Genomic DNA, 15,443 nt, shown 5'->3' with positions numbered 1-15,443 from the left:
TGCAGGTATTTTAAGTTTCAACATTAGCTATACATTGGAATTGCATTCCCTGTGTTAGCCATGTACTTTCACATCAGACTAATTACATTTACTGGCACTACCTCTATTAGTACCTTGTAAGAGCTGTTAATTTAAAAATTAATTAAAAGTAATTTTAAAATTAAAATATTAATTAAAAATTAATAAATTAAAAATCAGTAAAGTATTGTTAGTTAGTTGACATTAATTAATTAACAATATGGACTCCATTTGGGGTTTTGTGCAAGGTTATTACATTTCCAGTTGACCTGAAAATACCCAAATATGTTTTTATGTGCGGGTGTGTATATATTTATGTATATGTATATATGCATGCTATTCAGTATTGTGCAACAACTGGCTCTGGGTATAAAATGGATACGGTTAAGCAGTTACAGGCTTTTTTTTTCAGTCATGAAATCCCAAGAAATACATCCCTGACTTTGCTTGCTATAAATGGGATATGTCAGATCTTGCAACTCAGATGCATTAGGGGACACTTTTAAATGCATATTATAATCTCTCTGAGGACTCTTATCCTCCACAAGAGGATTGCTTATAGCTGAAGATTCCATATGCATCTAACTCCTCATCAGTCCGTGATATGCATTTGTGCCAATAACAGTATTAAGATATTTTTGGAGTACTTGAATTTACAGCTTTTTACAGTTCCTTTTGGTATCACTATTGTGTGCTTTTGTTGCATACTTTAGAATGTGAGATGAATATCTAACAACATTCCATGTTGTTTCTCTACTGGCAAAATCCATGCGTATAAAATATGGAAATAGCTGATTTAAAATGCAGTCAAACCAGGTAAAGATGGAAAACAAAGGGCTTTTTCAAGGGTTCAGTGGGTTTCATGGCTTCCAACGGCTTTTCTTCACAAGATACCTAACTAGTTGCTGTGCATGAATTTAAAAGATATCATACAAAATCCACACATTTCAAATTCACGTAGACATGAAAATTGCCTTTAGATTGTCTTAGAAAACCAAACTGTTCCACAACCTGTACGTTGTCCATAATGTTTAACCACCCCCACTAAGATATTTGGAACTGTAGTGGTAGACTAAAATTATCCTTTAAGCATTATGTGATGAACACCGTGCTGCTCTGTGGGAAGAAAAAAATGAAAGTTAGCAGGCAATTTGTTGCAGGCAATCACTCAGCTGATTTTGTGTTAGTCCTTGAAATGGGCTCAGAATCCAAACTCTAATGAAATTCCTATCCAGGTTCAAACTGAGGTACGGGTTCTAACTGTGTCTGCCAAACAGGAATTGAGATGCATCCTTTCAGTAAATATATATGCTTTTTTCCTTTCTTATTTTAATAATATGGAAATCTTTTATATAGTTTAATGAGAAATCTTCACAGGCACTTGAATACAGAAATTACTTCATCTTGGGATTTGGAGGGGCTTTGTGTTCCTGGGCATGGCTGACACTTCATGAGAACCTTCCAGTGCTGCTACCCCAGCTCTCACCAGCGAGTAACAGAATACACAGCCCATGTGGGATGTATTTTTCCATGCTTATTCTAGGAGGAATGTAACTTCTGTGAGCATGCACTGCTCAGTCAGCGCTGTGGTGGTGTTGGTTCCACCTTTGTTCACGTACTACCCAGGCAGCAGTTAGCTCTTGGTGGCAGTGTTTGTCCCAGGCTGTTAACAACTTGCTGATCAGTTATCAAAAGCAATGGGAATGTTGACGTCTTCCCCACTGGCTAATCTGGTGATGACATTACAGTTAATTACCTAATCTAGCAGGCTTTTAAAATCGCTTTAGGAAGGATGAGCCACATATCCCTGCAATGGTACTGTTAATTTTTACTAATGTGGAAGTTAAAACAGAAATTAAATTACTTGCTCAAAGGTATAGAGGAGAATTGGCAGGAAGAGGGATGTAGAATGTAGGAAATTCTGCCTTTCAGGGTTGTGCTGAGATCAATCTTTGTCTAGAAGTAGGCAATGAAGAAAAAGAGGAAGAATTCCTAGCAGAATGACAGGAATAACAAGTATGGCAGTGACTAGAGACTGAAGAACAAGAAACAAAAGGAAGAAGAAGGAAACAATGGAGAACACTCCCCGATCAAGAGAGCTGCCAATCAATAATTCAGAACCACTTTTATAACCCTGTTAGCTCTTAGTGCCTTGATGATTAGTATTCATAAATTAGCAGGTAAAAAAATTACTGGGGAGAACAGAAGAATGGGGGTGATTTTTCAGGAGAGTTCTGGTTTATGATGGGTCTCAAATGGGTGACCAGTGCCATCATACCTTCTGGGTTTTTATCCTGTGTCCAGTTTATTCCATTGTTGTGACACGTGATAAATGGTTTCAGAGGCAAAACCCAGTGCTTTATTTTGACTTGGCTTTTTTAAAGCTTTTTTTTTTTTTTTTTTTGCCTAGCATGAATGCTTTTATTCAAATATTCTTTATGATAGAAATTCTTTATCTGCTTGGATATAGTCTCTGATGCATACTCAGTATTGTCCTATTATAGTTCAAGTTGGTTTCAATGACATAGATTAAACTTTGTTGAAATGATCCATGGTTTGGGCCAGGGTTTTCTTGGCTGGATTTGTTTTGGATTTTGTTTGAGAATCATTATTCCAGAAAAAAAAAAAATACTTTGGCTAGTAGTTATTCTCCAAGTAGCTTCTGCTACCATCAAACTTCACAGCCTTTAGGACTTTACTGTACGTGGGCAAGATATGGAAGGCATCCTGCACTGGTTTCACCATGATCAGTTTCTACTGATCACCTGCATATTTGGTGGAGATGCATCTGTTTGCTGGTGTTGCTACAGCAAAATAATGTAACATTATGGGGTATGGGTATGGCCATTGGTAAGAAAGCAGTAATTGATACAATTTTTAGATGTCCTGTTCCCTAGTATTTTCCTATATATATTCCCTAGTCATGAAGGTAATACAATAAGCAAGATGGGAATTATTTAGAAAACAAAGCTATAAATACCAGGTGTACACTATCACTTTACAGCTGCTGGCCAGAAAAATGTTACTCCAACCTTGATTTCTGGAAATCTCAGATTGCACACACTCACCCACCCACCCAGCAAATATTTGATTAGTTCCCATCGTTGAGAGATTGGCCCAATTCTATTTCTTTTCTGCCTTTAATAGGTAAGCAAGTGACAGGCTAAACTCTCATACAGGTTAAAAGCACTATTGCCTGTCTCAGCATAACTTGTAGAGAGAGTGTAATAGCAAGCAGGGTTTACTATTATGAAATACTTAGACATGGCATGGTTAATAAAATATTTCTTTGAAAGAAATACTGTGGTAAAATTTCCAATAATATTGTTAGTATGAAGTGGGGAAGATGGACAACTCCAAACCTAAGGCTCATACAGTTTCCAAAGTACATTAATTGTTTGAGGTACCAGAAATAAAGAAAGAGATGCATCATAAGCAAAAGGGGTAAGATTTGTTCCTTACCAATATTTTTAAGTTGATTTCTAAAAAATCAGTAAAATCACCTGAAAATGGCAGTGGATGATTTTTTTGTGCAGCTCAGAAATGAAACCAAGTAACTTTGGAGTGTAATGTGTCTTAAATGGAGACCATTTCAGGAACATGGCGAGATATTTTGCATCAGTAAAAAAGGTGAAAGCCAGTCACTAATGCTATGTAATGACAGAGTTACAAAACAAGATCAGGGACAAAAAAAAGTAGTAACTTTTGCTCTGGTTTTCTATCTGGCAGCATTTACCATTGTGTAATCTGAAAACAGCTGAATTACAGTGATTTATTTTGGCACTCTAGGATGGAACGTGCTAAAGAAAATGCAGTTCTTTATTTGCAAGGAACGTGATAGAAAAAACCAATATAGCAGGTTTTAATATAAAGCAATTTCTTACTTATCAAACTGCTTCATCTGCAGAGAAGTAAACCTTCTTAGGCAGAGAAAATCCTTGTGCTAAATCTTAACAGATCTATTTGACCATCTGTATGTACATCTCTGCCTGGCCCTTGCACTTCTTTAAACAGACACCCCCCTCTGATATATAGTTTTAAAATTAACTCCAGACCTTACTCGCAGCTGGGCTGAGGGGCCATGCAGGTGAACAAGAGAGGAATGGCTGAGCAGCTGAGGCAAATTCCCACCAAAAGATCCCAAAGTTGCCATCACTGCCTTTCCACCAGCTCTGCCATCAGGCTCATGCCCAGGCAAAGAGCACCATGAGCTTTGAACTTCACCAAGTGCTCAAAAGAATCCTTGGAGCTCTTCTACAGAACTTTCATGCTCTTCTGCATGCAACTTACAGGTACTACTGTTACTATTGTATCATATTAGTGGATAGAGGACTCTAGAAACAGTCAAGCAAAGACTGAACTGAAAGATCCTGTTAGAAGTTTCATGAAAGGGGGAGACCTTTTGCTGTGGAGTGATTAGAAACAGAGATATTTCAAATGCTTTAGTTGAATAATTTGTATTTTAGCCTGAACATGTTACTAATACATTTCTGAATGTTAGAGGCACAAGATCACCCCTTGTTCTTGTAGATGACTTAAACCTACCAGACATCTGCTGGGAACTTAATACAGCAAAAAAAGAGGCAGTCCAGGAAATTTTTAGAGTGTATGGAGGACAACTTTTTGTTGCAACTGGTGGGTGAACCCACCAGGGGAGGGACTATGTTAGACCTCCTGTTTTCAAACAGAGATGGGCTGGTGGGAGATGTAGTGGTTGGAGGCCACCTAGGACAGAGAGATCATGAAATTACAGAGTTCTCAATATCTGGTGGGATGAGGAGGAACACCAAGAAGAATCTTACACTGGACTTCCGGAGGGCAGACTTTGGTCTACTTAAGAGACTTATTCAGAGAGTTCCTTGGGAAGCTGCCCTTAAAAACAAAGGAGTTCAGGAAAGGTGGACGAGCTTCAAAACAGAGATCTTGAGGGCACAGGAACAGACTGTCCCTGTGTGCTGAAAGATGAGTCAACAAGGTAAACGTCCAGCTTGGATGGGCAAGGAGGTTTTGAAGGAACTTAAGAATAAAAGGAGGATGTATCATCTTTGGAAGGAGGGTCAGGTCTCTCAGGAAATATTTAAGGGGGCTGCTAAAGCATGTAGAAAAAAAATTAGAGAGGCCAAATTTAAGTTTGAACTTAAAATGGCGACTTCTGTAAAGGATAATAAAAAATGCTTTTAGAAATATATTAATGGTAAAAGGAAGGGTAAGACTAACATTTGCTCTTTACTGGATGAGGGAGGGAACTGAGTAACTGCATATGAGGAGAAGGCAGAAGTGCTTAATGCCTTCTTTGCCTCAGTCTTTAGTGGGAAGACAGATTGGCCCCAGGACAACTGTCCTCCTGGGTTGGTTGATGGTGCCAGGGAACAGAATGGTCTCCCCATTATCCAAGAGGAGGCAGTCAGAGAACTGCTGAGATGCTTGGATATTCATAAATCTATGGGACCAGATGGGATCCATCCCATGGTGATGAGGGACCTGGCAAATGAGCTTGTGAAGCCACTCTCCATCATTTACCAACAGTCTTGGCTCGCTGGTGAGGTTCCAGATGACTGGAAGCTGGCCAATGTGACACCCATTCACAAAAAAGGTGGGAAGGAGGATCCTGGTAATTACAGACCGGTCAGCCTGACCTCAGTACCTGGCAAGATAATGGAGCAATTTATACTGAGTGTCATCACGCAGCACTTACAGGATGGCCAGGGTATCAGGGTAGTCAGCATGGCTTTTAGGAGGGGTAGGTCTTGTTTGACCAACCTGGTCTCCTTTTATGACCAGGTGACCCATCTGGTCGATGCAGGAAAGGCAGTGGATGTTGTCTGTTTGGACTTCAGCAAGGCCTTTGACATTGTCTCCCACAGCACACTCCTGGAGAAGCTGGTAGCCCACAGCTGGGACAGGAGCACTCTTTGCTGGGTTAGGAACTGGCTGGATGGCCGGGCCCAGAGAGGGGTGATGAATGGTGCTGCCTCCAGCTGGGGACAGTCACCAGTGGTGTCCCTCAGGGGTCTGTGCTGGGGTCAGTTCTGTTCAGTATTTTTATTGATGGTGTGGATGAGGGTATTGAGTCTCATTAGTAAATTTCCAGATGACACTAAGCTGGGAGTGTGTGTCAATCTGTTGGAAGGTAGGATGGCTCTGCAGAGAGACCTGGAACAGTTGGATGGATGGGCAGAGTCTAACAAGATGGAGTTTAATAAGTCCAAGTGCCAAGACCTGCATTTTGGCCACAATAACCCCCTGCAGCGTTACAGGCTGGGGACGGTGTGGCTGGACAGTGCCCAGGCAGAAAGGGACCTGGGGGTGCCGGTGACAGCCGGCTGAGCATGAGCCAGCAGTGTGCCCTGGTGGCCAAGAAGGCCAGAGGCTCCTGGCCTGGATCAGGAATGGTGTGGCCAGCAGGAGCAGGGAGGTCATTCTCCCCCTGTACCCGGCACTGGTGAGGCCCCACCTTGAGTGCTGTGTCCAGTTCTGGCCCCTCAGTTTGGGAAGGACACTGAGACACCTGAGCGCATCCAGAGGAGGCAACGAGGCTGGTGAGGGGCTTGGAACACAAACCCTGTGAGGACTGACTGAGGGAGCTGGCGTTGTTTACCCTGAGAAAAGGAGACTCAGAGGCAACCTCATCACTCTCTATAACTGCCTGAGGGGTGGTTGTGGTCAGGTGGGGTTTGGTCTCTTTCACCAGGCAGCAACTGACAGAATGAGAGGTCCCAGTCTCGAGCTGTGTCAAGGGAAATATAGGTTGGATATTAGGGAAATATAGGTTGGATATTAGGAAAAAGTTTTTCATGCAAAGGGTGATAAAGTACTGGAATTGTCTGCCCAGGGAGGTAGTGGAGTCACCATCCCTGGATGTGTTTAAAAAAAGACTGGATGTGGCACTCAGTGCCATGGTTTAGTTAAGGTATTAGGGCATGGGTTGGACTCGATGATCTTGAAGGTCTCTTCCAACCTTGTGACTCTGTGATTCTGTGATCATATAAAAAACAGTAAAAGCAGCAAAGCACACAGACATTCTCCCCAGACATGATCTCCTCTTTAACTTGTAAAACAAATCAGCAAGCCCCAAGTAACTTTGTCCCATTTCTAAACAAACCTTGCCATGCAGCTGATGTCAGGTGAGCACAAAGCATCAGTAATACTTTACCAAAATTTAGTGCTTGCACTTCGAAGTACACTTAAAGAGCATTTAACCTAGTCCAATTCCCAAAATCCTCTAGTACCTGTAATAATTCCATCAAGCAGTAACTTCCTTGAATATGCAACTTCCGGTACGTTAAATAATGTGTTAATTATTAGGCACATATGTGAACATGTGAATGGTCATACAGGTGTTAAATGAACAGGTCAAAGTCAATCCCATGATGTTGGCTCTTAGGCCTTTCAGTTCTCACATGGTGTGTGTACTCACCGGTTGATATTTCCTTGTTTTGTACAGGTGATTTTTTTTAAAACCAAGCAGATCTACAGTAGTCTGAGGTTCTACCACTGCACAAGCTAAATGAGCTTCAGACTGGCAGTCCTGTTACACTAATTCATTTTTAGGTATTCATCATTCATTACTACCTGTTACGAACAAGAGGCCAGATTCAGTTCCCATTAAGTGAGAACATCAGTTTCAGGAGCTTTGGTTATTCAAAGCCTACCCTTTCCTTCCAGAAGGAAACATCTCTATTCCCTTCTGTCCAATGCACTATTCTAAATGAATTTTGCAGGACACGCAGCCTCTTAGTGAACTAAAAACCTGTTACGTACAAGTAGTAGTTTGTTGCAACTTCTGTTAATGGATTAAAGCGTTTAAAACAAATTAAATTTGTTTAAAACAAATTAGTACACTGGTTTCTGTGATGTAAACAGTTTAATGAATACATAAAGCACATAAAAAGCAAAAGATTAAAACAAGATTATTGTTACAACCACTATAAACTCTGTAAATTTTCTTTTTTTGCAAACATACTGCTTGCACAGCAGGTTTTACAAAACAGTGTATCACAAGCAATACCACTCCCTGAAAACTACGACTTGGAAATTAAAATCACAGTATTTACTTAAATCACATCATATACTAGTCAGACTAGCACTGATTTAACTGTTCTTCAAATTCTTCATAGTGCTGTAGTATACATTAAAGCTTCCACAGGAAATGTGAATAGAGTTCAAGTGCAAAAAAAAAGAAAAAATATTCCAATTAATTTATCTTTCCACAGCATTATTTAAAACTGTGGTTCTTAAATGCTTTGCCTGTTCATGGTTATTGCAACCATTTTTGTAGACCCCCACTCTAACAACTGCTTAGCTCAGGAGTGGGTTTGGAACTGCTGATTCAGAAATGCTGATCCCAAACCTCTGCTCAAATTGACAAGAATTGACTTCATCCCAGTGCTGCTCCTGCCTTGTATCTGTCTGTAGCATGGAGAAGCCCCATCTCTATATTCCGTATTTCTTGCACCCAAACACATAGAAATTGGGAAGGAAATACAATAGCAAGGCTTCATTCAAGTAACAGAGACTGTTAAAAGATTGCATACAAAACTGAAGCAAAATGTAGAAGAGAAATTGATTTATTCTTTCACTAAGTCTCGCCTCACCTACTATTTACTGTCACTCACATATTTTGGTTTGTTTGATCTGTGTCACAAGTGTATTTTAAAGTTTAGTATGTTAATGCAAAATGTTAAACCAGGACAGAAAAATTCTTGTTTCACAATCCAAACTTTAGTAGAAAAAAAAAATAAAATCATAAAGAAAATGATTACAAAAGCATAAACAACTGCATCAAAGAAACAAAACAGCAGTCAGTACATACTGAAGTTGAATACAGGCTCAGAATCTAGGAAGCACAAAGAACATTTGATTGTTTTAACAAACTTGCTTAGACAAATATTCTATAAGACTAGAAAGGAAATAATTTATGGTTATGCTACACTCTCTCTTACATGTTATTTAAAATGTCTGCACCACAGTTTCTTTCCGTCATAATTTTAATTTTTTAAATAGAATTAAATTTGAGCTGTGCACAACAACACTTTTGTTTCAAATATTCTACCTTAAAAGTTTTTCTTGAAAGTACAAAATTAAACCTGGTTTTAATTGAGATTTAGCTATCCAAAATCTCCATGGGATTGGGGGAAAAATGGCCCCTTAGAGGAAAAGGAGTATTTTTGTACATTCCAGTATTTCTATTTTTAACAACTCCCATGGAACTCCCATGCAATTTAACTTCGGAATTGCAGAGCAGGGGAGAACCTGCTCCACATGAAAAAAGGAGGCCATGAAACAGTCCCAGCATTGTTCCTACCCCACCTTTCTGGACACAATAGTGAATATTATTAATTTATGTACTTCTTAGCTATGGATGCAAGAAGAAAATGCCTCCACAAAGAATTTATAATGTGTTTTGCTTGAATGTCAGCCCTAAATCTGTACAAAGAGCAAGTGTTGTCTTTGCATTCCAGTGCTTGCTGGTGTGGGTAGTTGAGATGCTCCCACTGTGGCATGGGCTGGCTGAAAAAGGAAGACTGCAAGGGAGGCAGCTGCAAAATTGCTTTGAAATGCTTCAAAATAAAGAAAGAAAAAAGTGCAAGCAAATAAACAGTGCAGCTCTAGGAACTTTTCAAGCCTTTGAAATTCATCCTTTAAGGTGCTTTTAGTGGTATCTTATTTACCAAAGACCTGTTTACTTAGTGAAGTCTGGAATACTGCCAAGGGACTTCATTCTATTACGGCTGGTCCATGAACACCTTCACCATCTATCAGTGATCCTCTAAAAAATTTGGCAAATGGGAACAACTATTTAGAGTTTAAGCACGAATGAGCAATCTAGATTTCCTCTGTCTACTCTTGTATAAATAAATGACACCACAAGCCTTTCTTGATACAAGAAACCAAAAGGCATTGTTTCAGAGGCTAAATAAATAATAGTTGAAATGACTATCTGTGCCATTGCTCAGTACTTTCCACACTGAAGCCCTCGCACAAGAGAGCTTCCTAGGAATGTTTCCTAGGACGTACATCAATATTATCATTGTGTGGAAGAGTGCTAGAGATGCTTTGGCACTGGAAGTCCTAATGTGATGGACTTTTGCCAAAATAATTCAACATCTCTGTGCTTCCAGCTCAGATCTGCAAATCAGGACTCTGTAACACTACAAGTATTCATTCTTAAGGGAAAAAAGTCCCAAACAACTACTTCTGCTTGTTAAAAAAAGTCAGAATTGTCCATAATTCTGTTCTGTTTTGCAGACATTTAAGTTCTTCAAAATAGCATTTTACAGCAGAGATACAATACATGATCTCCTGTCCTCTCATACATAATTACAAGAAAATCTGTAGAGAATCATTGCAATCATGTTCACACCAAAGAATAAAATACAGACTTTGTACAGCTTGCAGACATTTTTTAGTCATTACTCCTAAAAACTGAGTTGATTGGTTTGATTTATTGCCAAGCAGGAATGCACATACCTCTGTATATTCTGTATGCAGAATCTAACTTTTTGGTATTGTCGCCTTGTTGTACAAAGAACATTTCATACACTATTTTTCATCGAGTAACACAGTACATGAACAAAACAGCAAGAGTTGAGCTGGCCAACCAGGTTCCAGAAAATAGCAGCTGGGAACAGTCTCTGTTATTTGCAGTAACAATAAGAAAAAAGGTTTTCTTCATGCTCACAGCAACTGCTTGTTGCATTTATGAACATTACACACAGGAACATTACACACTGAAATGTTACTACGAAAAAATTGCCTGGCTGTTAAATCTTTGCCAATAGCAATACAGGCCCCAGTTGGTAAAGGTGAGAAATAAAATGAGCAAAACACTCAGCTTGCTTAGTACCGCCCACTAAGTGTGAGAAGCTTCTGGTTTTAAGTTTCTTGAGTATTTTTCATCCAGTGGTCTCTACATTACAACAACTCTTCAGGGAATGGCTATTACACATTGTGCTTCCAGGTGTGGAGCCGTGAAGGACACTGACAGCCACAGCTGTGGGACCACCACAGATCAGTTTTACACCACAGGACAGTTTGTGTCCAGTCCCAGTGCAGCACTAAGAGACAGCACAGATCACAGGTTGGAACACTGAATAGACCTCAAAGATTGTCAAAGGATTTTCAAAAGTTTGGGCTCAGCCAGCGACTATGAATGCTGCTTTCTGTGACACACAGCTTGAGTAACTACAACAAATTCAGCTAAAAGAAAAGCTTTACAGCCCTACAGTAGTTCCACTTGAGTGCTTATGTAGTGTGTGGACACACAAACACAAGACTCCACATATCATTTACATGGCAAAAGGTACAGTGAAAACATATTTAACTTTGCCACTTGAGTAAGAATGAACTAATATGCCAGCTGTATAATTTTCCAGGTATCCTGGAAAAGGGAAGAATGTAATTAATAATGCCTTGTTTTTGAATTGATAGTGTAGAAATGGCTCATTATGCAATTTCTAATATGAAATGCTTGGAATAAATCTTTACTTCTTGTCAGAACAAAGCAGCTGGATCATTTTGTGCACCTGGGATTCAGGATAATATCTGTCAAGCCAACTGATCTTAAACATACTATTGCACAAGCAGGCTGAGAATTTGGTCACAATTCCTTTTCTAACATCTATTTCCAAGTTTATCCCTCAGTTAGTGCCAAGATTTGTAGAGATCATCTTGCATTTAGTGCTCTTATCCAGCTCCCTTTTCCCAATATTTAAGACCAAGACACAAAAGTAGACTGAAGTTTCTCTAAATGGCACAGCATAGAAATGCATACAACACACCACATTAAATGCCCACAAAAATTCCTCCCAGCAATGTTTCTACCCAGAGTAGCTCCTCTTGTTTCCCAGATCTTTGTTTTTTTGGGTTTTTCTTTTTTTTTTTTTTCTTTTTTTTTTTTTTTTTTTTTTTTTTTTTTGTTGCTTGCAATTTTCAGTTTAAAGCCAAGCATTATATTACAAGTACCATCCTGCTGGCTAGGTCAACTCTTGCCTTATAGCAGTAGACCTTTCTTTCAGACCCCCCCTTCCTCTTTATTTGTACTGTGTTTTGCTGTAGCCTTGCAGTTCTCTATTCCTCAGAGCTCACCTTGCCCGAGCCCCGCCGGGGAACGTGCCTTTCACCTCCAAAGAATCTGCCCAGCGAGTCAAGCAGACCCGAGTCTCTGTGCCGTGGGGATCCATGTCTGGCATGGTCTATAGTGCTCGCAGATGCCAGTTTTGATCCGTGCCGGAAAGAGGAGCGTTTTTGTGAAGCCATCAAATCCGAATTCTCTGAAGCTGCTGCACTGTCCTCTTGGATGGTCTGTAGCTCGTCTGACTCTGAGGGCCGATCTTTGAAGGTGTTGTCTTCTCTTCCTGGGGCATCTCGGGAAAAGAGGCGGATCAAGTGGGGGCGACCAGTCCTGTCAGCTGGGTTGGCCTCAGGCCAGGCATTCTTTGGGTCTGCTGTGCCTTTGGAGTCTGTCACCGCTGGGCTCTTCGTGGAGGTCCCATTGTTCTGGTTCACATCTGCCTCTCCTGCAAACAACAAGGATGAGATATGAATACAGGCCTGTGAAAAACAGCCCTGGAACAATGCTGCTTTCTTCCCCTTGCCTTGAGATGCTCATTTCATACAAAACCCTTAATATGTGCAGTTGTAATGAAACTATGTTCTCTTCCAGCCTTAAAGAACATTAAGTTATCTTGGAACTGAAACCAGAATGATGTTCTCACACAAATTTGCAGTAGTTTTAGGTGATTTTTGTGTGTGTGTGTGCGTGTAGGTTTTGGTTTTCTTTTGGTTTTTTTAATAACACATTTATAAATAGATTGATAGATTACTTGAAGTATAACTGAAACTAACTTTATTTACATGGAAGGCTTGTGGATGAGAAGACTTTCAGTGAGTAATCAGAATTTCTGTACTTTCCCTTGAGGACTGCAACTCTAATTATGTCATCTTTCTCCAAACGGGAAAAAAAAAAAATTACAGTGGCATTGCAGATCTGTGCTTTCACAAGTGCACATTCCCTCTCCACAATGTCAGGGCTTATGGCCTCATTTGGAATCCCTCGCTGTAACTACAATGTGGATCAAACAAGCACAGAGAGAGGAAGGGTTTTTTTTGCCCCACTATTGAAATTTTCCTCATTTCAAAAAAGAGAGCACTAAGCTGCCACTTCTGCTTGGCCTCTCGTGACAGTTTTTGCCCATGTATGATGATCCTGGCACTTCGGGTACAATGTCCTAGCACTGATGCTGAAGACCTAAAGCAAAACTGTCTGATTTGTACAATTGACAAGAAAATTTACCAGCAACTGACAATTTTTTTAGCCAAGAAATGTTCCAAGAGAGACCCCTGTGGTAAGTGAAATGCCTGCTGCCTTTGCCACAGTTGTGTTCTGATGCACCCGGTAGAGTACCAGAGAAGCATCAGCTGCAACACACTTAGCCCTTGTAGCAGCTCCTTCTATCAGTGACAGAAAGATTTACGGAGGTTTTTATGGCCTATCATGACTCCTCCTGTTCTAAAGGAAACTGCACCCATTGAAGAATATGACTTATCTCCAAGGAACACCAAAAAGATTATTAGTAGGTCATTGCTTGAGACCTCCCACACACTCTGTGTCAGAAATGTCTTTTGGAGTTAAGGGGGCTCAGAAATTCAGAAACAAGTTAGTTATGTGTTACCTTCAAGGTCTCCTGATTACCTTTTTACATCTTCATTCAATTTGGTCCTTGTTGCCATGGGGAGGGATAGGATCTGGCAAATACTGCTGCGTTTTCAAAGCACTCTGGGCTCAAGTACTTTGCTGATTCAGCAGAGGAATTTTAGACTTGACACAGTCATTTCATATGGTTCCACCCATCCACAGGGCACTAAAGATTATTCTCAGGCTGAGAATAATTTTGAAATAATTTTATGGGTAACAACACAAGACAGTAATGATGACTTCTGCAAAACCTCTGTATAGATTACAATTGCTCAATCATGTTACTGCTACAGGTTTAATATAAAAACATAAAGTGCAGTTTTTCTGTGCATTTTTAAAATTTCTTTTGTGAAAACTAGCTAGAAGGTGTTCAAGAAAAATTTCTTAGGTTAAAACATCTGAAGGTCTCTCAGGAATACAATTATTTAACCAGTCCCTAACTGGTCACTGAAGACCTCATTAGTAGTGACAATATTTTCTGGCAACTTTGGAAATTGAGTTTTCCTGAAAAGATGCTCTCAAACTTATTAGAAACTACTAACATACCCAAATGACTTTCTTAATAGAACAAAAGAAAAGTAACTAACTTGGATGTGTGACACATTCTGAAACTGCAAAACATTTTAAACAGCGACTCTAAACCTAGGTTCTATACCATAGTACAAAACCATTCAAGGACAGAAAAAGAAAAGCAAACAAAAGAGTTATTGTATTTAATTAAATGCATTAACAAAACACCAGAGCATCTGCATACTAATATTTTTTACAACAGTTGTTCTTTGTGCCACTGAATACGGGTATTGGTAAGCAACAAAGAAGGGTATTTGTGCCACAAAAGTAGCTTCTCCCAATGCATACGCAGTGAGCTATAAAGTATAAATCTTTCTGAAGGCTTTATCTCAGAAGCACACATTTATCACAGAAAGCACACATTTAAGTTTGCCTCTAAATTTTATTCATGCTTATGTCTTCTCTAATATATAAAAACACATAGGAGAGATACTGTTAATATTGTTGCTAACTAATCAAAGTCTTCAGTGCATTTGGAGAGACAGATCACTTAAATAATGTCCTAAGGACATCCAGAATTAATGGACTACATAAATGTATGCTCATTTGTTCATTTAAAACTAAATATTTAGACTTTTATTAAAACCTATTATAAATGCTGTGTCTAGCTACTATTTTTTTAAGTTGTTCTTCTTTGGAAGATGAAGCTCTTTCTTAAATTAGAGCACATGACCTGTACCATAACACTTGTACAAGAGGAAGTTGCCTAGGGAGGAAGAGATCTTAGGCATTTTTTTGCTAATCCTTGTAAAATGAAGTATAGCATGATGTATATTTCAGGATGTATTGCCATAGGCATTAACTAGAAGGCTATTGAAAATATCTTCTATTTATATGTAAGTGCATAAGGTCCTTGAGAGCTGCACAAATGAGAGCACAAGAAAAGCACCTCCTCACATTAGCCCAAAAACAGCTGGAAGGAATGAGACTCCAAGTGACTTCCAAGAAGATGAATACAGATGGACAAAAAATTCTTAGCACTCTGTTAATGAAACCAAAGAGAAAGTCCAAAGGTGCCTTCATTGAGATAATAATAAATCCAATCCTTCATTGTCCTTAATAGGAGTTATGTCCCATATAAGTATTTTCAAAACTGCTGTGGCCTCAGTGCTTGATTAGACATGGATAGTTTATCCCATTTCTTGAGAATGAAAATAAC

At 39.5% G+C, this 15,443-nt stretch overlaps 1 protein-coding gene across 10 annotated transcripts in view; it reads right to left on the bottom strand.

Moving 5' to 3' along the window:
• The window catches only part of MBP (myelin basic protein), a 112,928-nt gene that overhangs the window by 9,007 nt on the left and 88,478 nt on the right, over positions 1-15,443 (bottom strand). For 4 of the 10 annotated variants that reach the window (XM_072924020.1, XM_030264003.4, XM_030264006.4 and 1 more), the window contains 2 exons: positions 12,106-12,536; positions 8,831-8,854 (listed from right to left, as the gene is read on the bottom strand). In XM_072924020.1, coding sequence (XP_072780121.1) covers positions 8,831-8,854; positions 12,106-12,536 — 455 coding nt within the window. 10 annotated transcript variants of the gene reach the window in all.

The sequence above is a fragment of the Taeniopygia guttata genome, chromosome 2, assembly GCF_048771995.1.
Source record: "Taeniopygia guttata chromosome 2, bTaeGut7.mat, whole genome shotgun sequence".
NCBI classification, from domain to species: domain Eukaryota; kingdom Metazoa; phylum Chordata; class Aves; order Passeriformes; family Estrildidae; genus Taeniopygia; species Taeniopygia guttata.
This window is presented reverse-complemented; position numbering and strand designations above follow the sequence as displayed.